We start from the raw sequence: 26,628 nt of genomic DNA, 5'->3' as shown, positions 1-26,628 counted from the left end.
AGGCGGGGGGCGCGGGCCCTGCCCTGCCCAGGGGGCCGGGGCGTTCGAGGGGAGGGGGCGGCGGCGGCGGCAGCAGCAGCAGCAGCAGCAGCAGCAGCATGTCGGTGGCGGGCGGCGGTTCCTGCGGGCCGGGCGCCGCGGCCTGCGGCGGGGGCGCGGCCGGCTCGGCCTCGGCGGCGGGCGGCGGGGTGTCCATGTTCCGCTGGCTGGAGGTGCTGGAGAAAGAGTTTGATAAGGCCTTCGTGGACGTGGACCTGCTACTGGGAGAGATCGACCCCGACCAGGCCGACATCACCTACGAGGGGCGGCAGAAGATGACCAGCCTCAGCTCCTGCTTCGCCCAGCTCTGCCACAAGGCGCAGACCGTGTCCCAGATCAACCACAAGCTGGAGGTGAGGGCACGGGGGCGCTGAGAAGGCCCCCGGGGGCCGCTGCTCCGAGGTGGGGGGCGGTGGGCTTCTGCCGCCGGGGTCGTGCTGGGCTGGTGGCGCCGCGCCCCGCGGGGAGGTGGCGGGCGGGGACCGTGCCCGGCCCGTGGCGGCGGCAGCGAGAGCCCCTCCTGCGCCCCGCGGCTGCTGGGCGCCGTGCTGGACGCGGCTGGGGAGGGTTAACCCGGCCCCGCGTTTTGGGGGGCGGTGTGCAGCCCCGCGGGATTCGGGCCTGGCCGTGCCGGTCCTCTGGTTTTGGTTATTACAGCGTGGGCATGAAGCGGTGCCTGCCAAAAAAGGTCCTCTTTGATGTTGAAAGCAGCAGTCTTGAGCAACGGATGCCGCTGACTGGTCTTCTGTTTGCGTTAAGTCCCTAGTGAATTCAGAAGCCTTCTGAAAACCGGGCAAAGACGTATGATCGAGATGCTTAAAGCTTATAGTCAGTAGTCAAAATGAGGGCGTTACTCCTGCTTATAAGTAAATGAAAAAGAAAAATGGATTGGGGGAGGGCTTTGACAGGTCTTCTTGTCCCGTCATACTCCAAGGCAGATCAAATGCCAAGCTTAGTGTCAGAAAATTAATGTCAGAGATTGCACATTCTATGAGGAGAATAATAACTGTCCTTACTGTTGGAAAGTTTTCTTCATGCCTAATCCAGAATTTTAGTCAGGGTGGGAGGAAAGAAGCATCAGCTGGAGCCAGGCTGGCTGGTGCTGATGTTGCTTGAGAGGCAGGGCTGCAGGTCCTGTGATTTGTGCAAGAACTAAAGTCCTCTGGCAGGAGATTCTGGGGAATGTTACAGTCATGATGTGTCTTCCTTCAGTTAGCTTTTCCTTGGGCTAAACCCCTCCAATTTCTTCAGTACCTCTTGTAGGCCATGCTTTTTAGGGTTGTATTACTTGTTTTACTAACTTTTAAATCTATGGGAGTAAGGGGAAAAACTTCTTCAAAACCATGAAGGTACATGCTTTGTAAGAGCTTCAGTAGACAAACCGCAGAATTCAGTTCTTTCAGTCCTTTGTGTTATACTTAGTATAATAAAGGAATTTAAGAGCCTTCAAACAGTAACCTGCTCTTCTGAAGGTCTGCCTTGTAGTAAGAAGCAAAGTAAATTGGCTTTGGTTTTAATCAGGCTTCTTCCTGGTATGAAGACATTGTTATGCAAAATAATCCATAAAGTTTAGCAGAGGAACAGGATATTTCAGAGTAGAACAAAGACCTCATTAAACAAGGAGCTTTTTTCGTTGCAGTCTTTATTGCACCAGAATACTTACTGTAGCGATGCTTATGGTATTCTTTGTGTTTATATTGCTATGCTGTTATATACATTTTAGTATTGGATATGTATCTATACTAATTGTATAGGTGTAGTAAAGTAAGATTTATGAGTTTATAGTAGACAATCAGTATTTATTGCATATTACACAGGGGTGGTGGGTGTTGTGTACAGACTTGTAAAACAGATGAGTTTTCAGGTTATTTTAAGAGAATGAGTTGATGCTTGGTAAATATTTCTTTGAAAAGTTGTTTCAAGCTTAAATATTTTGAAAGGAAGTGATAAAACTCAGATCCTGAAAGGTATTTTGGTATCTAATTAAAGTCATTGGGGGCACTTGATTAACTGAAGATCTGTGCCTCAGTCTCGAATGAGTTGAAGAGCAAAGGAGCACAGCTAGTAGTTGTAATGGCATAATTATTGTATATGTCTAAGAGCATGAAGTAATTGTTTGATAAAATGATACTGAGAATCCAGAGTGCTTGCTTTAGAAGTGAATAAAAAGTCTTTTATTTTGTGAAATATTTTTATTACTGATACTAGTGTTAGACCTCATACCTATAAAGGAGTTTTTATCTTTCAAACAGACCGTTAGAAGGTTATAGTATTGTCTTGAAGGTTGTTAATTATAGGGCCTCATGATTATCAGAGTCATAAACTTGAAATGAAAACTGCCATTTAAAGTCTCCAAAAGATGGAGCTGCTCTGTTGAGAACGAGTGTTTTGTCTTTTTATGTGCACAAATGTCTAATCAAAAGCCTCTTTCCAAAATGTAGAATACAGTTACATATTTTGAAAGAAGTCACTGACATTAATACTGGAGTTTAGGATGTGATCAGTGGATTTACTCTTTTTTTATAATGCAAGTTACTGTATTTCATATAATTTTTAAAATTGCAGTCATTTCTTAATAGCTTACAGTTGTAACTTTATAGTGTTTGTAGATTTTAATACAAAGCTTTCATCACACTCATAAAAGTCATTAGTCATAGTTTACTTAGGTACAAACACTTATTCAAGCTGGTAAGTTAAATCCATCTTCAGAAATATGCCTTTATTTGGCTTAAAATAATACTTTGACTGAATGTGTCAGTGACTGTTAAAAGACTTTACTTCTGCAGCTGCATTTGCCTGCTGTTGCCTTACTGAATGAGGGATATTATTTCCTAAAGGAAAATCAAATTAATAATAAAAAAATTATGAATATCATTCTGTTGTTTGTGGGTTCCATTTTCTTGACCAGAATTGTCGGGTCTTATTATAATATTACAGACAAGAATAAAGAAATGTGGGTCAGACTTTGTTTCATCAACTTTATCAGCATTCTCTGATTGATACAATTGCTTTTAAGAGACACAGCGTAGCTGGTTTGGTGGATGGAAGCACCTACTATAGGAGGCAAAAAATGTTTTGGCATTTTTGGTGTATACCTACTGTTAGAGAGATGAGTCTAGGTAAAATATTGTATGAGGGATGTTTCTGAACAGTGAAAGAAGTATTCCAGGAAGATGGTAGCTTCCAAAGAGGGAGTTATATGTTGGCAGTTCAGGAGTAAGTTATTTTTAGAAGGAACCTGAAGGTATGCAGATGCACAGTGGATGTATGCAGGTAAATTTACTTGTGCTTTAAGGGTAGTGAAAGGTTATGAATATACTGCTGTGCTAATAACATTTGCAGTCCTAAATTAAACTAATTAAACAAAAGGGGGGGAGGAATTGTTTTCACATTTTTCCTGCTGGTCACAGTAGGACAGAGTTGAATTAAGTAGCTTGTCAAAGAGTAAAAAGTGTTTGGTGATAGAAGCCACCATCTTCTCTGAGATCAGCTTCACTTCAGTATGAACAAATGAAGAAGTATATCTTGATGGAGACAGTAAGGGCCTAAGGCTGTTAGAACAAAAGAGACGACAGACATTTTAAAGGAGATTTTTTTGTGATGCTCTGTCTCTCAGAAAACATTATAAATCATCAGATGTGGGCTGGCAGTCAGTGTGTAAGATTTCAGTAGGTTTTTAATTGAGAGGAAGTTCATAGGACTTGTTTTTCCTGTTTGACTGTCACTTGAGGTGAAAAAAATTACATGATGCCGATGTCTAAATGTCTGTTTCAAAAAATAAAAGTTCTGTATAGTGCAATTTTGTAGAAGTAAAAGAAGTAGGTCAATGTGCCAGTGAAGACTTCAACTCTTGGCACTTTGACTGCCAATCTGATTCTGTAATTTTAAATGAACAAGCTAGAAAGGAATGTCGGGTAGAGCACACACCCTGTATCTTGGCGGTTGTGTTAAGCCAATGTACATGCTAAAGTTAAGTGAAACGTTTAAGTATATGTCTAAGAAGTTAATCGCCTATGTAGTTTTATGTCTTCATGAACTTGGAATCAGTCAGCAGGTTTAGAAGAACACGTTCCTATAGGCTGAATTCTTCTGTAAGTAACTTGTTAGTGCATCAGCTAAAGCATATGTAGTATTATGTAGGTAATCTGAAGATCCCTATAAAAGAACCCCAGCAAACTGAAAGCCAGAAAACCTAAATGTAGGTGGCTTTCTGTGCATGGTGACTTCTCATACAGCATGCAAGTCCGTCTTAGGGAGCACACTGTAGAATTGGAGTCCTGCTTTGTTTGGCAGTACTTTTTAAACAAGTGTAGGACCATACACCTTCCTATGAGAGTCTGTTTGGATTTTTTTCCCCTCTCTCCTTTGTCTTGTAGTGAGAAATGCACCTGTTGAAGACCAAGATATTTTTTTGCCCTGTGACAGATGTGTCTATAAAACTGGGAGCATAGTTGCAATAACTTCATAAGAAAAGTAAATTGTTTAATTTTTTCAAATGTCGTAAAATTTTCCAGTATTTACTGAGATACTATTTTATTAATTGCACTTTTAACTGAATACTTTTTCTCTTTTGGAATAGAAATCTATTGGTAATAGATAGAACGTGGCCTTTTGGAAAATCAATTGAATAAGATTTGATGCAGCTAATTTTATATCCTAAAATGTGAGCAGTTTTCAGATATTTGGGGAGTAGAAGTACAAGTTTGCATAAATTTTCCAGTTGGCTTATACACTAAATTGTCATTAGCTTGATACATATGGCTTCTCTCAAAGTAATTACACCCTTTTTAAAGGGGTCACCTATACTTATTTCATATTTTCCTGTATCAGAAGTTCTGAAATTCTATACGAGTTCAACTAGCTTACTTTAGTTTCAGTCAGTATGTAGTACAGTGTTTTCCTTTTCTCTGCCTCATTTGTTGGGAGTTGCCAAAGAGTAAGTGATAGGGAACCAGTATTTCAGTTTATATTTCTTAGTTTTATTTACTGAATTATTTAGCAGCTAATATGACTTTCAAAATAATGGCAATAATAAAACTACCGTTATGACTTCTAAAAATGGATTTGTGTCATCTTAATAAACAACTAAAAGCATGGGCAACCTGAAAAAAAAAGTCTTTGTGACGCAGACAGAAATTTGGCACTGGCAGAAAAGTGTATAAGCAGTGATTTTAAAAAAAATACATAGTTTGTGCTTCTGTACGTCCAAACAGAACTGTACAGTCAAATACAAAATAAAACAGTGGCAAGAAACAGTATGTAAAGCAAAGTGGAAACAATAATAGGTTGCTGCAGTAACAGGTATTTCGATGATAGAGTTGAAAAAGATCCGTGACTGGCATATAAATGTTGATTGATGTATATACATTTATGTGAATGAAAACAAAATTTTTAAGATGCTTTACATATATTATTATTATGCTATCTTTTAATTGTTGGGAGGAAAAGTGTGCAAATAATTACATATCCAGAATGGTCTTCAGCAGAGAAGATATAAAAGTATGAATGTTTTGCATCTTTTTAATTTGCTGACCAGTCTCCTGAATGGTTTGTCAGGACTAGAATGGAATCTGAGAAATGGAGCAATTCATTTGTAGATGTCTCATGTACTTTGTATTCTGTATGGAACATATTAAAGGTGGACTACATTAGTTTGAGTCATTTGTGTGTTCAGTTTCATACACTGCATTTTTACTAAGACCACCTACATAGCTACACTATTGTAGGGTTTATTTAGGGAGTCAGTAGTCATAAATTTTGTCATTCATCTTATTAGCCACATGATAAAGACCATTTTGCTAAATTTAAAGCTTCAACTAAAAACTGACATCACATAGGTCCTTTTTGAGGTCACAATAATAATGAAATAAAGGGTTTTAATTTCATTTAAAAATTTGTAAGTACAGTCCTCTAAAATAGTTTCTTGAAACAGGCTAGTCATTTTCTTCATTGACAAGTGGTAAGCATTCTTCAGTTGTGTTGAAATCCAGGTTTTTTTATCAACAAAAATTATGGTTCCCAAGTATATCGTTTATTCAGAAACTCACATTTTGTACAGTGCTGTCACATTGTTTAGTTTTGCAAGGAGCGCAGTGAGATTAATAGGGCTCTGATCTGTTTCATGGTTTCTCATTCAAACCAGTCCATTAAACTTAATAGGGTTGTCTGCAAAATTGCAGCAGATGCTGCTTAATGGGCAGGAAGAATCAAATAGTCAAGACTGAGGAAAGTTAGAGTGTTCTTGTCTTTTGGAGAGCTGTAGTCCAAGCAGTGAAGTGACACTGGTGAGATAATGGAGACGATCCTTGCTTCCAGCAATTAGAGAAACATATACTTAAGAGTTTTGCATACTTCACATCTAGGGGCTGATGCCAAAGGTAGGGGTCCCCGTGAAAACTTAGTAGTATGTGGACTGCCCAGTTCATAACTGTGCACCACAGGCTGCTTTGTTGTTGAAGCAACACCACTCTTGTATCTGGTGTCTGTGAGTATGTTTAGGCCTCAGGCTGTAGGAGCCACAGCTGTCACATCCTGAAGAATTGTTTTCTATCCTGTAGTTGTGTAATGTTATGGGAACGCTTAGGAATAATGATTTCATTGTTTGTAAAGCATAATTAGGTTTTTTTTTAACCTACTTTTGCCTTTAAGTGATATTTCTGGCTTTAAAAAAATGCCCCCAAAATGTAATGTTAAACAAATATGCTAGTGTTGTATCTTAATATTTATGTTGCTTTTTTTGCATATACTGGGGCAGAAGCCACAGAGTAATTGCACCATTGTAGTATGCTCTGGTGTGTTTCATGATCCTAGATCCTTCAGCCTTTAAATCAGAATGTTAATAGTCCCTATCAGGAGTGAATGTTAAGTACCTAAACACATATGTTGGTAAAATTTCTGGAATCTAGCATGAATTACACAAGGACATACTGCTGAAGAAGTAAAAACACCTCATATACTTCATTTGTATATGAATTTTGGCTTGATGCTATGGCAAGATTCATAGGGACCTCTCTTGTAAAATTTAAAAAATATTTATTTTTTTAATATATATGTATATTATATATAAAATATATATATAAATATATACATACCGTAGGTGTGTTATTTGGAACAGAAGCAATGGAGCTTGTGAAATCTCACTTCCTACTGATTTGCGGGGAATGATTTGTCCTAATGCAAATGTCAAGCACTTTCTCAAGTCACTAAGACCTTCCAGTTCAGGAACCCACAGTTCTCTCCCATGATCAGTGAGTTTCCACGCCACAGTGGCCTTGGCTTTTTCACTTACCTATGGTTTTGGTTGGTTGGCTGGACAAGAGGCAGCAGCCCAGTCCCTAGCTCCACGCTGCGCGTGTGGTGTCTAGCCGTGTCTCTGGGTGGATTAAACAAACTAGCTAAAGTCTCACTCTTCCCACTTTTCCCTCCGTGAGGGCACTAATCCATCACTCTCTCCTACTGAGCAGCTGTTTTGCACAAAACTTTTCTGTTGTAGGAACTTTAATCCTACACACCTTTACCCCTCTAATGGATTTGTTTGAATCTCAAAAATGGATTCAATTCAAATCATCAGGGAGGGAAGGTGAAATAGGGAGAAATGTACACATACAGATAAAATAGTACTAGACTGCCTTGTTTATGAAACTAAGATAGAAGTAATGAAATGGTACCAGTTTTTGTGGGTTTTTGTTATTGCTAGTCTCTTTGTGTTGGATGTTTCCTGAAGTCCTAGCTGCTGGCATCTAGAGATAATATGGTGGAAAAAAATCATGTTTCATTTAAAAAAGACAGTTTTCAGACCTTTATAAGTTTAGAAGTCTCAACGTGAGAATGAATTAGGTGTACCCTAAAGGCCTGAAATGAAAGGAAAATGAAAAAAGTCTTTAAGGAAGGCATTTGATGAGTGCTTGGCTTATGACTTCTAGTCACTGGAGGCTGGTAAGATGATGGATATTTTTGTATGTATTTAGCTTTCATTTGCTGAAAAATCTGTGTGTTTTCTAATATGTCCATTATGCTTAGTCTTTTTTTGAGCTAGAAATTGATACACTGAAAAGTGCCTCATTACAAGCCTTGAAAAGCATTCATTACACTTTGACATTGAGGGAATTCAGGTCGTCTTCTCATTTTTATTTGGTGTGGTGAATAATGGCACTGCCTTGTCCAAGGATTACTCAGACTTATGACCTAGCTTTCCAATTCAGTTTGACTCCATCTTGAGTCCTCATGTCTGGGCAATGGATAAGTATTAAATATATTTTCATAGCTGTTAGCTCAAATAAAAATCTTGTCTGTACTGCAGAAATTATTGGAATGATGGCTCAGAAAACGAAAAAGCTTTTCCCAAAGCTAAAAGCATTGTCATTATTTTATCTGACAATGCCATCTCTCTGCCCCCCACCCCCCTGCAACTGGTTTCTCTTTCAGTAGTGAGAGGTAGATTGTTTCCTGTTAACATGGTATGTTACTCACCATGGTCCCACTTACTGAAGTTTTCTTAGTCTCTGTGTGCTCCCTCTGATGCTTTGAAACTTGGAGGTCGTGATACTGCCATCTTCTAATGCCTCATTCAAGCAGTGATGGTTATGAGAAATGGTAACTTGTGGTTTTAGCATGCCATCTGTCTACTTCCTGTTGTGCGGTTCTATACACAAATATGTCTGTATTTGTACTTCTTTGTCATGTTACATTTATACATCGTTTCGTTCACATATTTACATTGTAAGTTGTTCAGGGCAAAGTCCACATTTTTATTCTTTTACTATGTACAAACTTAGCATAGGATCTTTGAGTATGGCTCTGAGATCTTATAAATTATTTTTGGTTAGTTAGTCTATTGATCACTTCTGTATGAAAAATGTATAGGTCGATGAATGAATTTTTTTTTTTTCTGAGAGTTCAGATCATCGTATGAAAAAAATTATATGATAGGATATAAAATAATTGGAGGAGACCCCTGATATTTTGTTCTAAGGCTCCTAATGAAAAACACTAGTTAAGACTTTAAGAACTCCATGACTGTAAATGCAGTCAATCCCAGCATTTAAGCTGACATTTATTATATTGCCATCTTAAAATACATATTTAGCATAAGATTGTTTATAACAAACAGAGCTTTTTGGTAACTCATAACTACTTGAACAGGAAATAAGAACTGTTGATTAAAAATAGAAGGACATTATGTCTGGACTGTTTTGCCTAGAGATTTTTTTTTTTTTTTAAATTTTTGCAATAATTTTGAATGGTCTGTGGAATAAGTATTTGTCTGTTGCTTAATGCCATGATTTATTTACTTTTATCTCCCATGGGGAAAAAAAAAAGTAATTTGTAAATTCTTGGGTTATTTCAGTTGAATTTTGGTTTTAATTTTCATAGGTGTAATCTCTGAAATACAAAATACCTGGTAAATGGCAAAATCGGACCAAAAATTGAGTAAATATTTAGTTCTTCAAAACTATTCTTCAGGTATCATCTGTGTGTTAGACTGTTTGGCAGATAAATACTGAGTTTTACTATTTGATTAATTGGACTAAGCTCTGTAATATACTTGAATTGTAGACTTTTATTTAGAGTTCAGAGAGCTTGATTACAGACCAGTGTCATGATAATATGAAGCAGTAGCTCTTTCTGAAATAGCATGTGTTTACTGGTACTCTGTGGAAGAAAAGAAAAAACAGACTTACAGAATTACTTTTTCTCCCCCCAGCCCAGGCAGATTAGATCAGTCTTAAAGATTGGTTTAGTTTTTTATTCAGAACCATGAAGAGAAAAAAGGTAAGAAACCAAGGAGTCTGTCTTCTATAGTTGACAGTGTATGGGTTCTAATGGGGACAGTAAATGCAAAGAAATTAACAGTAATGTGTCTAGTAATTACTGATAAATTGGGGAACAAGCTTGAATGAGGTATTTAGAAAAATAAGTGATTCTGTCAGTAATGCTGTTCTTTTTTTCTTAGTCTTCTCCATGCTGACTCCTTTACGAAACCTCTCTTGAGTTCTCAGTCAGCAGCCAATGTTGAGCTGAAGCATTTCTCAGAACACTTCAGGAAAAGTTAGTAATTGTGGTCCATGTTGGGAAAAGTGGATCATTGAAACAAGAGGCCTGACTTCCTTTAATAAAGAAGAAACTTGGTTATTTTCTGGTTGTTTTCAGTAAGCTTTGGCTTCCGTTGTAAGGCCCATACCAGGCACTTCCCATTGCCATGGGCACTGAATTCCAGTTACAGATCTTGGTCAGAGAAAAGTATCCAAGACTTCAGTGAGTCAGAGACAAATGAGCATATCTCAAAAGGCATTGACCTTGCCAACATGTGTCAGAGTAAAAGGAAAGAAGAGCTGTGCAAATTCCGTCTTTCTTGTGTCCTGCTTGATTCAAGTAGGACTAGATGTATGTTTTCATGATTAAATTGTACTTCCAGGAGCCATAGTTCAGTCCTGATACTCTGTGTTGCCTGGGGCATAGACTCACAAATGAGTTGGAGAGAAACTAAGGTGTTACCTTGCAGTATGATACTTGCTAATGTGTGATAATTTCTGATCTGCACAGTGGTATACTGCCCTAAATACAGAAGAGTTCCTCTTTTGACTGAATCAGCAAGTTATTGTTAAAGATGTTATGAAAGTAAACCTACTACCTTCTCTTCAACCTCTGCCCCTATTGTTCCCCAGTTAAAGTTTCTGTTCTGTATTTGTTGTTTGGTAGCTCTCTCTCCTAACTATCACAGAATCATCTAGGTTGGAAAGGACCTTGAAGATCATCTAGTCCAACCATTAACCTAACACTGACAGTTCCCAACTACACCATATCCCTCAGCGCTATGTCGACCCGACTCTTAAACACCTCCAGGGATGGGGACTCCACCACCTCTCTGGGCAGCCCATTCCAATGCCTAAATTTCTTTCTGTAAAGAAATGGTTCCTAATATCCAGTCTAAACCTTCCCTGGTGCAACTTGAGGCCATTCCATCTTGTCTTATCGCTTGTTACTTGGTTAAAGAGGCTCATCCCCAGCTCTCTGCAACCTCCTTTCAGGTAGTTGTAGAGGGCGATGAGGTCTCCCCTCAGCCTCCTCTTCTCCAGACTAAACAACCCCAGTTCCCTCAGCCGCTCCTCGTACGACATGTGCTCCAGACCCTTCACCAGCTTCGTTGCCCTTCTTTGGACACGCTCGAGTAATTCAATGTCCTTTTTGTAGTGAGGGGCCCAAAACTGAACACAGTCATCGAGGTGCGGCCTCACCAGTGCTGAGTACAGGGGTAAGATCACTTCCCTGTCCCTGCTGGCCATGCTATTTCTGATACAAGCCAGGATACCACTGGCCTTCTTGGCCACCTGGGCACACTGCTGGCTCATGTTCAGCTGGCTGTCAATAACACCCCCAGGTGTTGCCATTCCTTCCAAAAGCACCATTCACTGTATGAGGCAGGGGTTCTACAGAAGAAGATAATGCCAGATATTTTAATTATAATGTTTCAATTTGCATACGCACAACAAGGTTAAATTAATGTTGCACAAGCAACTGTACCAATCCTTTAACTGGTAGCTTTTTGGATGTACTTTCCAACAAGACTGTCGAACGACAGAGGGCACGTATTTTGAAGGTCACCTGCGACTGTTCTACAATTTGTGGAGAAGCCAGTTGGGGCAGAAGTAACGAACACTCAAACATGGGAGACCACTGAGCTTCATAGTTTGGCTGGATGTCTGGGCCCAAAGAGTGGTGGTGAACGGAGTTAAATCCAGTTGGAGGCCAGTCACGAGTGGTGTCCCCCAGGGCTCAGTTTTGGGGCCACTCCTGTTTAACATCTTTATTGATGATCTAGACGAGGGGATCGAGTGCACCCTCAGTAAGTTTGCAGATGACACCAAGTTGGGTGGGAGTGTTGATCTGCTCGAGGGTAGGGAGGCTCTGCAGAGAGATCTGGACAGGCTGGAGCGATGGGCTAAGGCCAACTGGATGAGCTTCAATAAGGCCAAATGCCGGGTGCTGCACTTGGGCCACAACAACCCCCAGCAGCGCTACAGGCTTGGGGAGGAGTGGCTGGAGAGCTGCCAGTCAGAGAGGGACCTGGGGGTGTTGATTGACAGCCGGCTGAACATGAGCCAGCAGTGTGCCCAGGTGGCCAAGCAGGCCAATGGCATCCTGGCTTGTATCAGAAATAGCGTGGCCAGCAGGGACAGGGAAGTGATCTTGCCCCTGTACTTGGCACTGGTGAGGCCGCACCTCGATGACTGTGTTCAGTTTTGGGCCCCTCACTACAAAAAGGACATTGAATTACTCGAGCGTGTCCAGAGAAGGGCAACGAAGCCGGTGAAGGGTCTGGAGCACAAGACGTACGAGGAGCGTCTGAGGGAACTGGGGTTGTTTAGTCTGGAGAAGAGGAGGCTGAGGGGAGACCTCATCGCCCTCTACAACTACCTGAAAGGAGGTTGCAGAGAGCTGGGGATGAGTCTCTTTAACCAAGTAACAAGCGGTAAGACAAGATGGAATGGCCTCAAGTTGCACCAGGGAAGGTTTAGACTGGATATTAGGAAGCATTTCTCTACAGAACGGGTTGTTAGGTGTTGGAATGGGTTGCCCAGGGAGGTGGTGGAGTCCCCATCCCTGGAGGTGTTTAAGAGTGGGATTGATATAGCGCTGAGGGATATGGTGTAGTTGGGAACTGTCAGTGTTAGGTTAATGGCTGGACTAGATGATCTTCAAGGTCTTTTCCAACCTTGGTGATTCTGTGATTCTGTGACCTGCTCAAGTGCATCCAGAGGAGGCCGCGAAGATGGGGGCTGGAGCATCTCCACTGTGAGGACAGGCTGAGAGAGTTGGGGTGGTTCAGCCTGGAGAAGAGAAGCCTCCGTGGAGACCTTATAGCAGCCTTCCAGTACATAAAGTGGGCCCACAGGAAAGCGGGGAGGACACTCTTGATCAGGGACTGTAGTGACAGGACGAGGTTTTTAACTGAAAGAGGGTATGTTTAGATTATATATAAGGAAGACATTCTTTATTATGAGGGTGGTGAGACACTGGAACAGGTTGCCCAGAGAGGTTGTGGCTGCCCCCTTCCTGGAAGTGTTCCAAGACCAGGTTGGACAGAGCTTTGAGAAACCTGGTCTAGTGGAATGTGTCCCTGCTCATGGGGTTGGATCTAGATGATCTTTAAGGTCCGTTTCAACCCAAACCATTCTATGATTCTATGAAATAATATAAAGATTTGTCAGCCTTCATAGAATTAGATCACAAGATTTGAAACCAGCTTACTGTGTTTGCTTTTTGGTGTGACTGATCTATCTGCATCTGTTCCTTGGGATAGATATATGACTTCTCCTAATGTGTAAAGAGATTACTTCCAGTATGTGTGTTCATACCGTTTCTGGTTTTGCGCTTTTTATTAAAACAGCAGGATATGAATTTAAATCCTAGGTCATATGCAGAGTGCTATTTTTTTATTATGAGTTTAACAGTCTCTTTGTGATCCCTTTGGAGTATCGTTCATGTCACAAAACTGGTAGCCATCATTCTCGCTGCTTTGTAATTTGCACAGGGAAATAACTTCTTCTTTTTCCCCCCAGAACTCTGTTCTGTCCCTTATATGCCATTCTCTACTAGGTGAGGCTGGACAATATTAAACCAGTGTAATTTATCTGTTCTGCCACTTTCTGCTTCTCCAGGCATTTTTTGAATTAGAATGGATGAATGTTTGCGTGTGTGTATAAAAAAAGCAATAAAAGTCAGCATGTCAGCTGTTAGTACCTGTTTAAAAGAGGAAGGTATTAGTGGTCTTTTTTTAAAGTGGAAGTAATGTAGTTATACATTATGTAATAATAATAACAACAAATAATAATAAAGTAGAAGTAATATTTTACATTATGTGAAATTGTGACTGGGTCAAACTGTGCCTTCATTGTTAAGGTCTTAGTTATCTGCTCTATACTATATCATCACCTCTTACGCTGGTGATATTTTCTTTTGCTACTTTAATTCAGGTGTGTGTCTTGCTTTTGTTTGAGGGTAGGTCATCCATAGCAGAGACTTTAGCAGTGACTGGTCATTGGGGAGAACAGTGGAGTTTTGTATCTCATTTAGCTAAAGTTATATGGGTTTGTAGTATTTTAAATGTCATCTTACTGTAGAAGGCAGTTTCTTCTTTAGAGTTCTGCAAGGGTTTACAAATTATTCAAGTTTTTTGTCATTCTGGCAGGTGGCGGGTGGAAATGCATGCAGCCCCACTCCTTGCCAAAAAGTAGATGTTAACCTGATCTGTTGAGGCTCCATCTAAGTGGACGGGGAGAGGTGATTCTGCGCAATTCTGGGGAGTCCAGTCTGAAAGTAGCAGAGCTCATGGGCAGGGCATCTCCCACCTCCAGTCCTGGAGATGTGGGGCGAGAGGGCAGAACCAGAGCAAGCTGGTGATTGGCTTGACCCATCTCATCAAATTGCGCTCTAATTTAGGAGCTCTGATTCACTTCTGGAAGAGCCTACTTATGTCTGAATTATGCTGGAAGTTTAAGGAGGCTGTCCATCTAAATTATGTACCTAAAGTTAGACCCAGTAAGTACTCCCCACTGATAGTGAAATCCTTCCTCCTTTTTCTTTGTTTTTTTTGAAACTAATACAGACATTCTAAAGCAGTGGTTTACGTAGTTGAATGGGGTGAGTGTTGGCTTGCAACTTGATATTCATTGTGAATTTGAACTTTGGTATAATGTTGTTAAAATATCTAAAATACCCTGCTGTAATGTGAGAGGTTTTTTTTAACAATTAGTGGATTTTCCATTTTGCTCTTTAGTTCCAAATTTTGGAAGAAAAATATACTCTGGGAATTCACCTGGAAATCCCCGGAGATCATAATCTGTGGGGTTTTTGGCAAATAGTAGCTTTAAAGCTTATGTAAATGTAGTTTATTTTATAAAATGCTACTTGAACTTAAGGTTAACAAGTAACTTGTTAATCATGTTAGAACTTGTTCTTTTATTCCAGATATAAACATGTAAACTGTATTTAAAATGTTTCAAAATCACTTTTTAAGGAGTTAGTAACTCTTCATGGTTTTCTAAAATTCATTTTAGGGGCATGTTAATTCACAGCTTCTGGTTTGCCTACCTCATTTACTATTTCAGTTAAGCTGTTGATAATAGACCAATTGTAAATTGGGTTATTTGATTTTAGCATTGCATTAATAATTGTCATTTTAGTTTGATTAGTATTTTTTCAGTAAGATTTAGCATCACATGCCATTGTTTGCATGAGGAGAAACTCAGCTATTAATTAGTTTTGGCAGTATGGTTGTTTGATGCTGGGTCTATGGGTGAATGAATTTTGTGGCATTTTGCGGATAAAAGCCTGCAAATGATCCAGTGCTTAAGTTAGGCTACAGAGGAATATGTGACAGCGTGTACTCATCTGGATTACACCATGTACAGCAGATACGTAGTAACAAGTTCTGATGACCCTATTTAATCATTGCTCTAATTGCTGTGATGGTTTATATCTACACAGGCACAGTTAGTTGATCTGAAGTCTGAACTGACAGAAACGCAGGCAGAGAAAGCGGTATTGGAAAAGGAAGTGCATGATCAGCTTTTACAACTCCATGCTGTTCAACTTCAGCTACATGCCAAAACTGGTCAGAGTGTTGATTCTGGGGCTATTAAGGCAAAACTGGTAAGTATGGTAGTTTGAATGAAGGATTATATTATACTTTTTCATCTCCTGGGTGAAGTTCTTCCTTGGAAGGTACAAATAAGATCATTACAAATTTTCACATAAAAAAATGTTAGAGAGGGTTAACTTTTTAAATAGCATTTATGGTTGGTTGTTAGCAACCATTAAAAATATCATAAATAACATCAGAATAATGAATAAGAATTTAAGAAGTTGTTCTTACATAAAGTGTTTTTTAGTGGTTTCTGAAAGTAAAATAAAATATTTTGGTGTTTTTTAAAGTTTTTCTGGAGACAGAAGTTGAAAAGATAATAGTTTCCAATATATAAATGCAATCAAATCTTTATGTATCTTAAATAAGCCTAAAGTGAGGTAAGTATTGGTTTTATTGTAGTTACATTCTGATAAAAGTAAGAATGGGATTGTTTTGCCAGAGAGAGGGTAGATGGCATCACAGTCCTCTCTCAATTGTCATTCTTTCTCTTTAAGAATGCTGCAGATGCGTCTATTGTGCTAGCCATTGCTACATGCAGCAGACTGTCATAAAAGAACTCAATAAACCACTGATAATTTTGTATGATATGTTTTTTAGAAGCTTAGACCTTTACAAAGCCCACCAAATAACTGATCTGTGCAATTAGTTGGCATTAACTGATAACCAGATTGTAGTCTGCCTTGTTAATAGCCACAACACAGATTCAGGTTCTAATACTAAAACTTTGTAAATTGCAAAATAAAGTAATCTTGTATAGACTGTGGTTTCTAACTGTTGGCATAAATCAAAGTCTATCTCTCTGGCTGTTTTTATAATTGCTTCACAGGTTGGTTACAAATACCTAGTCCCAACATACGTGGGACATGAGGTTAGTCTTCTCTATTTTGTCCTGTTAATCAATGTGTAATAAAGCACAGTAATAGATTGTAAGGCTTAAAGGCTATCTAAGCGAATCACTGAGTAACAGGAGTAACCCAAATTCTTCCTGTTTCCAATCCAAAAGCTGTAACTGAATTAGAGATATTTTCCTAGGTCTAAATACTTGCATATTCAGTATAAGGGTAACATTTTCTGGATTGGGTGCACATAATTTGTTCTGTATTGAATTATAGCTTAAGCATGATGAAATTTATTTAGAGCTGTTAATAATTTTTATGGCTCTGTAAATAATCATTAGTTAAATATCACCAGCGTTTTGTAAGTGTTAGGCTGCAGGTTTACATGTAGCAAATCTTTTAAGCCAACACATACATCACTGTGAGTGATTTTGATCCCTAAATTTTATTTGTGAGGCGTAACTTCTGAGTGACAGAGAGTAATACTTTTAACCATTTTGTTTCTCCTTACCTTGTTATAAACAATTTCTAAAGATATATTAAATCTCCATGCTATTGACAGCAGTCTTTTTCCCACAGGTGACAAGAAATACTTTTTATTTGCATTGTTTTAGATTTTATCTGTGTTGAAATTGAATTATATTGACATCCTAGACTGATATTCTCTCCTTAATTCCATTTAGTTCCTCTTTTTTTATAAACATCAGGGCTAATCTTTTGAGTTTGCTTTACTTTGCCTTTAGGGATTTCATAGTTTTAATGGAGAGAAGCTGAGCTTTAAACTGTTTTAGATACAGAAAGCGATAAAGGTCTGGGAAGCTTAAACAAGCAAAACTGAGGCTGCTTAAATGACAGTAAAATGGGAAGTCTGAGTTTTAGGTAAATAAAAACTGTCATGCTGACCTGGAAGTCAGAAAGCCTCTGAGGGCAAAGAAGGACTGTGTCAACAGAATATGGGATGGGGAAATAAAGTTCTGTACTAGTTAACTTCCTGCTTTCTTTGTTAACGACAACTGCTGCTCTTTTGTATGTAGACACTTAGCATAAATGTATACCCACAAACTGTAAAATTGTACATAGTGGTGAACTAAGAGATTTTTAAATGTTTGAGATTACTAAGCAGTTGATAACATCATGTAGTTCAGGCCAAATCCCTTTTTAGGAGTGGTATATCTGCTTAGTCCATGCACAATAACTCTTTCTTTGTGAGAGTATGAAGTTGCCTAGTTGAATTTTTTTTTTTTTTGAGTTAGGTAGTTGATTTATCTTTTTTGCCACTTCTTTTGTGATATCCCCTTTGTTGATACATATTTTGTTATTCTTTCTGAAAGGGAAAAATGTATTACTTGTATAACAGATGTTATATTACAGAGTGTATTTTCTATGATACTTTCAAAACTACTTTCATGCATTTCACATTATCTTGCTGTTCTCCATAAAGATTCTTGGTATTTTAGGAGAAAGTATTGTTTTCAATACTACAATAAGGTTAAATTTTTTAATAAGATTTGTAATTAAACTTTCATTGCAAAATACAAAAATTGCTGCTAAGTGCAATTATAGCAATGTGCTTGTTCTTTATGCCTTCTAATAAAATAAACAATCTGCTGGTAAATTTCTTTTGGACTAAGTAATTTATGTTGTTGCATTTTCTTGAAGTTCCTATTGCTTGTTTCTCTAATTATGGAACTCTTTTCTTCTGCCTTAAGTCTGTCCTTTCTGTGGATGAAATGGTAAGTATGCTGATTGCCTTTTTTTTATGTTTAAGCAGTGCTTTTGTTTTGTGCAACAACTTATATATATGTTGACCTCAGAAACTGGCAAAACAGATCTGACTTGTTCCTTCTTCCTGTCAGTTGTCAAGATGCTGTGTAAAAGATTTTCTTTGCATTTTAGTTTTTCTTTTCTAGTTTAGGTGCCCTCTTTCCTAAGTCTGTATGTGTTTTTATTTATTACTGTTACAGCTAATTTGGGATGATACCTGGCAACTTGACATTCTGAAAGATTGTTCTGGCAATATCTCAAAAAATGCTAAGGTGTTACACAATTTCTAAAGCATAAACACTGTACACATCTATCAATGTAATATAAAGTATTCTGTGTGCTGTATTTAAAAAAAATCCTGTCAACTTTTCTTTGTTTTCCCTTTTCTCAGTTCTTTTTATGAGCATGATTTAATATGATTTACTGGCTTATGTAACAGCCTGAAGCATTATAAAAACAATAATACATAGATAAGAAGAAAAAGTAAAGCAAAGTTAACTTTCATCTTTCGGTCTTTCACAGTGATAAACTTGAAAGGTTTTTAAACAGCTTTTCCATTATTATTCTGTTATATACCTCATTAGCATTACTCGGTGTTTGCTCTTTGAAAAGCCACGGGATAGCTGGTAACTGTAAGCTTTGATCTTCAACATTGCAGTTGCATTTTTGGTTCTTTTTTTTTTTTTTATATTACCAACAGAAAATATATATTTTTTTCTGTTTTGCAGAACCTATGCAATGTGAACACTAGAAAGCATGAAACTATTCTGTAACTTCCTCAATTTTTTAAACATTTTTGAGACTTTTGTCACATCTCTCAACAGTGGTTCAAAACAAGACATGTTCTTTCAGGACATCTTCAGAGATTCTGTATCGCAGACCTTTTAATTTTTTTTAATTCATGTGGTGATCAGTTGGAGACAGTCCAGAGAAGAATAGCTTCTGGGTGTAATGTTCCACCTCAGTCACAGAACAATAGTCATAGTAATGGAGAAAATGGGAAGAAAACAATTCTATGGAATTACATTGTTCCTTGTATTTTAGGCATAACATTTAAAATGCATGACTATAAGAGATTCCACTTAGAAATGTAACATTTGAGTTTCTGTTTAAATAAATGACAAACCAAATTCAGAGAAAATTAATGGAAAATTTCGGTCTTGATGAGAGTTTTTCAGCTGGGTACTTCGTATAAATACATTAAAGTGTGCTATATGAAGTTTGCTAGTGTAATCAAATATCTTGGATCACTTCAGTAATTCACTTTTCTGGGGGAGGTTGGAATTCTCCTCCAAGTTATATTTCAGATACATCAAGGAACTCGTGCATCTCTAAAGCTTTTTTCTGAACAGAAAACAGGACTGGTGCATTCTAACAAATTATTGGCAGAGATATTATGAACTTTTAGTTTATGACCTTTTATTCAGTAAATAAAGCATAAAAATATCCAGTGAGGAAGAAAATGGAGGTTTGGGTGTGAATAATGTACCTTCATATGTCTGTTGTAAATTCTAGTCTTTGTCTTTTTATATTTATCAAATAAAAGATGTTCTAAAAGTGAGTATGTTCACAAATGAGGGGCTTGTACTACATTGAGCACCTTGATGCAATATTAGCAATATGTACATAGCTAACATAAGTGTTACAGGAACACTGTACCTGAATATGGACTCTCCAGCTACTGTAAAATGTGTGTTTTGTCTGAACTGTGACCCTTCTTACAGCTAAAGTTTGTGGCAGATGCAATGCTGCATGTTGGCACTCCTGAATTCTTGTAATTGCCCTTTGGCTACTGGCAGTAGATGTGAATTATAATAGCCCAAGGCCATCATCATAATAGAGAGAATTGGTATAGTTTTAGAAACTCCTATTCTTGACATGTAGATTAGTCAAAATTCTTGATTTAGGAGTGATCCTGCAGTTCAAAAAGAGATTTGTTGAAGAGTCATCTCACAGGATAACCCCTAACCCAAAGGCCAGAGACCAGAAGTGGCTTTGTGTGATGTGTTTTCTAACGTGTATGGAGTCAAACCTAATATGAAACTGGGTCAGTATAGGAATTACAGGAAGCGAAATGCCAGCGCTTTTCAAGCAATCTTTGTGCTGCTACTCCTGAGCAGTATGCTGGACAGCTCGTGGCCAACATGTGCATGTGTGTGATGTACTCTATTCATCTAACCTGATAGAAGTATTTAATAGATGAGGGGGATAGTGGAGTCCATCAAATTCAAAGTTGACTTTCTGGCAAATAAGCTATAAATGCTTATATACGCTTATTGTGACAATACTTCTCTTTGGAGAGAATTTCTCAAATGTGTTAATATTGACCATATTCCTGGTTTTATATCCAGGCTTGGAATAGTCAAAAGCATATTCACAATTTGATAACGGATTTGTCTTGCCAGTTCTGTAAAATTTTGTTTCTGTCCTATTGCTTCTTTAGTAACACTTCCTGGTTTTATCTGTTTTAACGATGTAATTGGTACAAGTACAGAGAACAGGGTTTTCTAAGTACTCTAAGTGTCTTCCAAAATGCATTATGGTGAACTTAGTTTTTATTGCTATTTCAGTTGACAGATATTTTTGAAAGGAAACAGTAATAGATCTTGTGTCTCTTTCCTGGTTTGCAGTGGGGTTTTTCCCCCATTTTGCAGAAAGGATATAAAACGTAGTCAAACATGCTGCTCTTTAAGTAGATTTTGTAGAATAGTAATCTGAGCATACTGAAGTTCTTGTCACTTCAGTGCTCTGCGTATTAGAAAAGGTAGACTATGCATTTTCTGTACATTTGAGATGGAGCACTGTGGGAGTAATTTATATTTCCATAATTCCTTTTTCATTGAGGGGGAGTGGGGAAAGAGGGAAGATGGCTTGCTTTAAGTGTGGTTTTAGTGTGTGTTTTTTGTTTTAACAAAGCTATTTTGTACTAATTTATCTTTCAAGTTTCTCAGGGTGGGCATCTTCATGTGTAGAATCTCTGGCTTTATTTTTGTGGTCTTCAGTCTCTAATTTGGAAATGTCCCTGGCTGGACATTCTTGGTTGTTTGCATGAAAATAATTGTCATTTTAAGGACATACGAACTTACAGAACATTTCCTTGACATCATATTAAAAATCATATTAAAATAGTTAAGGAATATTGTCAATTTGAAATATTTAGTGGTTTTATAGATACCTTTTTATTTTAAAGGTAATCTTTTCTTTCTTTGTATGACTCTCCTGTTTGAACACAGGAAAAAGTAAAGATGATACTCAGGCTACTTAGATTTTGCCACCCTTATGTCACAGGGAGAAGCACTGTTGCTAATTTTCTTCCATGGACTTTGAACCAGTATATGCATTTTGTGCTAAGGAGTTGTAAGCTGGATAAAAATCATGTCAGGAGCACAAAGTTGAATACAAGGCTTCCTCTCCCTAGAGGGGAGTATGCAAACCACTAGCTGCAGTGACAGTCCCTGCTTTCATTTTTTTTCCCTGCATGCGTGTCATACGCAGGAGAGTAATTTCAGATTGTGTATGCAGAAACAGTTAAGTGCTCTTTCATTATTAACTTTGATAAAAGCTTTTCAATTATTTTTTTCTTTTTTTTTTTTTTGTAAAGGAGAGAGAACTTGAAGCTAACAAGAAGGAAAAAGTGAAAGAAGCTCAGCTGGAAGCTGAGGTGAAGTTGCTGAGGAAGGAAAATGAAGCACTTCGTAGACACATAGCTGTGCTTCAGGCTGAGGTTTATGGAGCAAGATTGGCAGCCAAGTATTTAGATAAGGAACTAGCTGGAAGGTATGTGAAGTTAATCCGTGTCCCTTAGCATGAGATGGTTTTTGTTGTTGTTTTCTTCCTTTACATCCCCAGAGTCCAAAGTTAAGACTAAGTAGGAAGAGTCTCACATTTGGAGTTAACTGAACAAAAGGAAGAAACAAAAATCCCCACAGTTCTTGCACTAGTTACTGCGTGACTGCGTGCTGTAGCCAGGTGAAGGGTATGAGTTATATATAGTGTGTTGTTTTACTGTCTTTGTCATTATGTAGAGTCCAGCAGATTCAGTTACTGGGCCGAGATATGAAAGGACCTGCTCATGACAAGCTCTGGAATCAGCTTGAAGCAGAAATACACCTTCACCGTCACAAAACTGTTATTAGAGCTTGTCGAGGTCGGAATGATCTAAAACGGCCAATGCAAGCACCACCAGGACATGTAAGTTGAAAAGATGAGCCATTCCTCCATAATTTCCAGCATTTGTGGAAAACAGATATGAGTTATTTCTTCATTTTTTGTGATTGTTTTCACTTCAATATTGTGTTCTTTCAAATGTCACTTCTAAATGTATAATTCTTTTGTATGCTGAAGGACAGTTCCATGCTGAATAGCCTGTCCCCATAAATGACCATGAAAGATGATACAATTTCTTTGACTTACCTAGGAACACTCAGTCCTTTTGAAAACTGACCCACTGCTCTGTCTGTGTATAAATATGAATTTAACAGCATAATTTTGTTACCTAGGTTTCCAAATGTGAAACTAACTTATTTACAAAACCGAAGAAGAATAACATTTTTAGGATTAGATTGAACTGAAGTTAATTTTTTAAAAAATTTTTAAAGGCCAGATAAATTGACAGTCTGTAAAATAATTTTTTTTCTTCCCCTCCAAAAGGTATGTTTTAAAATAAAACCTTTAAAAGGCATTTCACTGTGGGCAACCTTGGTAGAACTCACCCAACTTGGCACATGACCTGTTAATCACCCCAGTGTTCAGTGCATAAAACCGAACATTTTCAGGAAAGTACTTTACTTTGATCTAAATACCTTAGTTGGTTAGATGGATTCTACTGCTTATGTTGCTAATTGCATATAAAATATTGGTGGACAAATATGTGTATGTGTGATTTTAAGGGTATGCATAATGGAAACAGCAGCTTAACAAAAGCAAAATAAATACCTTGATTTATTTAGTCTCTCTTAGTTTTGAGTTGAGTGGCTTTTGGTATGGTTTGGTTTTATTATAATAAAAATAAACTTGAGCAAGGAACCTCTTCCTTGGGACTGTATTACATCAACTTGTATCATTTGATTGGTTTTAAATTGCAGTTTACATCATGTAACTTTTCAGCAGTGATCAGCATTCATGTTGTCCCTTTGTATTTTTAATATGTGGCTGATTTCCTTCTACTGAAGTTAAGTTCTGTGTTGTGCACTGAAATAATTGAAATAATTATTCTCATCAGGAATGCATAGTGAGGAATCTTTTTTGGTTTCATACCCTGTGTGTAAATGGGCACTGTAAGTTTGTCCTGCCTGGAGCTAGTCTAAAACTGTTGCTGATATACTGCCTGTATTTAATTAAAAAAAACTCAAAATGCAGAAATGCATCACTTTTTGGCTCACACATCTACATTTATGTTATGTTTGTTTTTTATCAAACTAGGATCCTGATGCCTTAAAGAAGAGTCAAGGTGTTGGTCCAATCAGAAAAGTTCTGCTAGTTAAAGAAGACCATGAAGGACTAGGAATTTCAATCACAGTAAATACTTGCATTTATTTTCCATGACACAGAAGAAGCAATTTAAATATGTATTTTTACGTCTGTAAAATATGTGGGTCACTGAATGTATTGTTAGAAGATACAAAAAAAAGCACACGCAAGTCCATAGCTATGGTCATAGAACTTGAAGACTCATTTTGATAGATTAGGAAATAGATAACTGCTACTTTACGTAAAACTTATGATCTCAACTTAGGTTTAGGGTATAGACACTTTAGCAGGTTCACCAGTGGTGAATTTCAGGTGTGGTAAGTCTGCAGAAGAGCAGAAACAATCTGAGACCTAACTTCCAAAGTTTAGCAGTTGTGCTTGTAACTTTTTTTTTAAAGTATCGGTATTGGCATCTCACACCTAACAAAAGCTGTATTAACTTTTTACAATAAATTTTGAAAATTCTGACTATTATACTTTTATTCTAAATATGAATATTGTTTCTTGCAAGTCAATATGGTGTCTGATGGGCTTTTTTAATGAGGTTTCATCAGCTTGTATATGAGTTTATATTTCTATTATTATTCAGAATTATCTCCTTTGACTCTATGAGTATGTATTTGAAATTTGTCCATTCTTTTGTGGGGAGAAGAATTAAGGGAAAGCATCTCATGAGTTCTTCTTAAGCGTTCTTTTTGTGTGAAGCATGCTTTCTAGTTTTCTGTAATAAAAGTTGAAATAAGCACTTTAAGAGCAACAACCAGAATGTGGATATTATGCTAATGGACATCTTAGTTAATTAAAATTCCTTTTTTCTAATAGGGTGGGAAGGAGCATGGTGTTCCAATACTGATCTCTGAAATCCATCCTGGACAACCTGCTGATCGATGTGGAGGGCTGCATGTTGGTGATGCTATTCTGGCAGTAAATGGAGTTAATCTAAGAGATGCCAAGCATAAAGAAGCTGTAACTATTCTTTCCCAACAGGTCAGTTGGGACCTGTTATCCATAGGCACATTTAGGTGCTTTCTGTGTTCTGCCTGTTGAATTACCTTGAATTTTAATGTTTTCTGTTAAGCATAGTGTTATGCTAAGCTACAGTGATCCCTGAGGCTGTATCACCTTACACTTACGTCTTGTAATTTAAGGAGAAAAATGCTGGGTCAGTACTGGTTCAATTAAACGCATGTATTGTATAATGATTCTTCAGTGTGGCTCATGGAAATCAGCTTCTTATGTTGCCCCACAGAAATAATTCTTTAGTGACATATATTTTATTCTTTTATGGTTGAACAGCTCCAACCAAACAGTGTTTCTTATATGCTTTGTGGTAGAATCTCCTCCTGCTTTGCTTCCCATCTTCAGACAGTTAACAGGTGGACTTAATTTATCAGAAAACTTACTTATCAGAAGTCACTGAAATGTGTTGGTACATGTTGATTGACAGCCGGCTGAACATGAGCCAGCAGTGTGCCCAGGTGGCCAAGAAGGCCAATGGCATCCTGGCTTGCATCAGAAATAGCGTGGCCAGCAGAGACAGGGAAGTGATCTTACCCCTGTACTCGGCACTGGTGAGGCCGCACCTCGATGACTGTGTTCAGTTTTGGGCCCCTCACTACAAAAAGGACATTGAATTACTCGAGCGTGTCCAGAGAAGGGCAACGAAGCTGGTGAAGGGTCTGGAGCACAGGTCATACGAGGAGCGTCTGAGGGAACTGGGGTTGTTTAGTCTGGAGAAGAGGAGGCTGAGGGGAGACCTCATCGCCCTCTACAACTACCTGAAAGGAGGTTGCAGAGAGCTGGGGATGAGTCTCTTTAACCAAGTAACAAGTGATAAGACAAGAGGGCATGGCCTCAAATTGCACCAGGGAAGGTTTAGACTAGATGTCAGGAAGTATTTCTTTACAGAACGGGTTATTAGGCAGTGGAATGGATTGCCCAGGCAGGTGGTGGAATCCCCATCCCTGGAGGTGTTTAAGAGTAGGGTCGATATAGCGCTGGGTGATATGGTGTAGATGGGAACTGGCAGTGCTAGGTTAATGGTTGGACTAGATGATCTTCAAGGTCCTTTCCAACCTAGTTGATTCTGTGATTCTGTGATTCTGTGATAACTAGGTACATAACTAGGTAATTCAGGTAACTTTGGTAAATCTTAGTTGTAGAGCTGTACTTCTTGAGTCAGTAAAAACTTAATTCAGATACGTATCCAAAATGTTCAACACAACTGTAGATGTGTTTACAACAGTAAAATGTATTTGTTATAGTAACCTAGCTCATCTCGGTCATCATGTTATGAGGCTGTGTAGTAATAAGTAAATCTATAACTTTTGTTGCATTTTAGAGAGGTGAGATTGAATTTGAAGTAGTGTATGTTGCTCCAGAAGTTGATTCGGATGACGAAAATGTAGAATATGAGGATGAGAGTGGACACCGTTACCGTTTATATCTTGATGAACTGGAAGAAGGTGCAAATTCAAGTTCTAATAGGAAAGATGCAAATGTGAATGTTAAAGCCTCACAAGGTAAACCTTCTAAAATGTGTTAAATGCAGTTTAATCCTGAAGTCTCAATATGCAAACCAGTTTCTAGAAAACATTGGTTTTATATTAATTGTAAAATTAATCTACTGTTAATTCAATTAACCTACTAGTAGGCTGTCAGCTCTTTTGGTTGGTCCCACACTCATTGGCCTGGTTTACTTAAATACAATCGAATTAACTGAATTAATCGGGCGGGGGGGGGTGGGGGGTGTGTGTGATTGCCTTTTCCCAAAGGTTGAAATCAAAATTTATTCTTATCTTTTCCTGACTCTGGTCTAAGAGTAGTTAATTCCCCTTAATGCTTTGTGTTGCTGGCTTTTTCAAATACATTTTT

At 38.2% G+C, this 26,628-nt stretch overlaps 1 protein-coding gene across 2 annotated transcripts in view; it reads left to right on the top strand.

Moving 5' to 3' along the window:
• GOPC (golgi associated PDZ and coiled-coil motif containing) overlaps positions 1–26,628 on the top strand; it is a 29,972-nt gene continuing 3,344 nt past the window's right edge. The window contains exons 1-8 of one of the 2 annotated variants that reach the window (XM_074862356.1): positions 1–392; positions 15,526–15,690; positions 18,231–18,254; positions 21,887–22,062; positions 22,311–22,476; positions 23,707–23,802; positions 24,577–24,741; positions 26,096–26,276. In XM_074862356.1, coding sequence (XP_074718457.1) covers positions 99–392; positions 15,526–15,690; positions 18,231–18,254; positions 21,887–22,062; positions 22,311–22,476; positions 23,707–23,802; positions 24,577–24,741; positions 26,096–26,276 — 1,267 coding nt within the window. In that variant the 5' untranslated portion in view covers positions 1–98. The remainder of the gene's footprint in view (positions 393–15,525; positions 15,691–18,230; positions 18,255–21,886; positions 22,063–22,310; positions 22,477–23,706; positions 23,803–24,576; positions 24,742–26,095; positions 26,277–26,628) is intronic. The other variant, XM_074862357.1, reaches the window with a different exon arrangement.

Source organism: Strix uralensis, chromosome 3 (assembly GCF_047716275.1).
Source record: "Strix uralensis isolate ZFMK-TIS-50842 chromosome 3, bStrUra1, whole genome shotgun sequence".
NCBI classification, from domain to species: domain Eukaryota; kingdom Metazoa; phylum Chordata; class Aves; order Strigiformes; family Strigidae; genus Strix; species Strix uralensis.
Note: the sequence above shows the minus strand (reverse complement) of the source record. Positions and strands in the feature narration are given on the sequence as shown.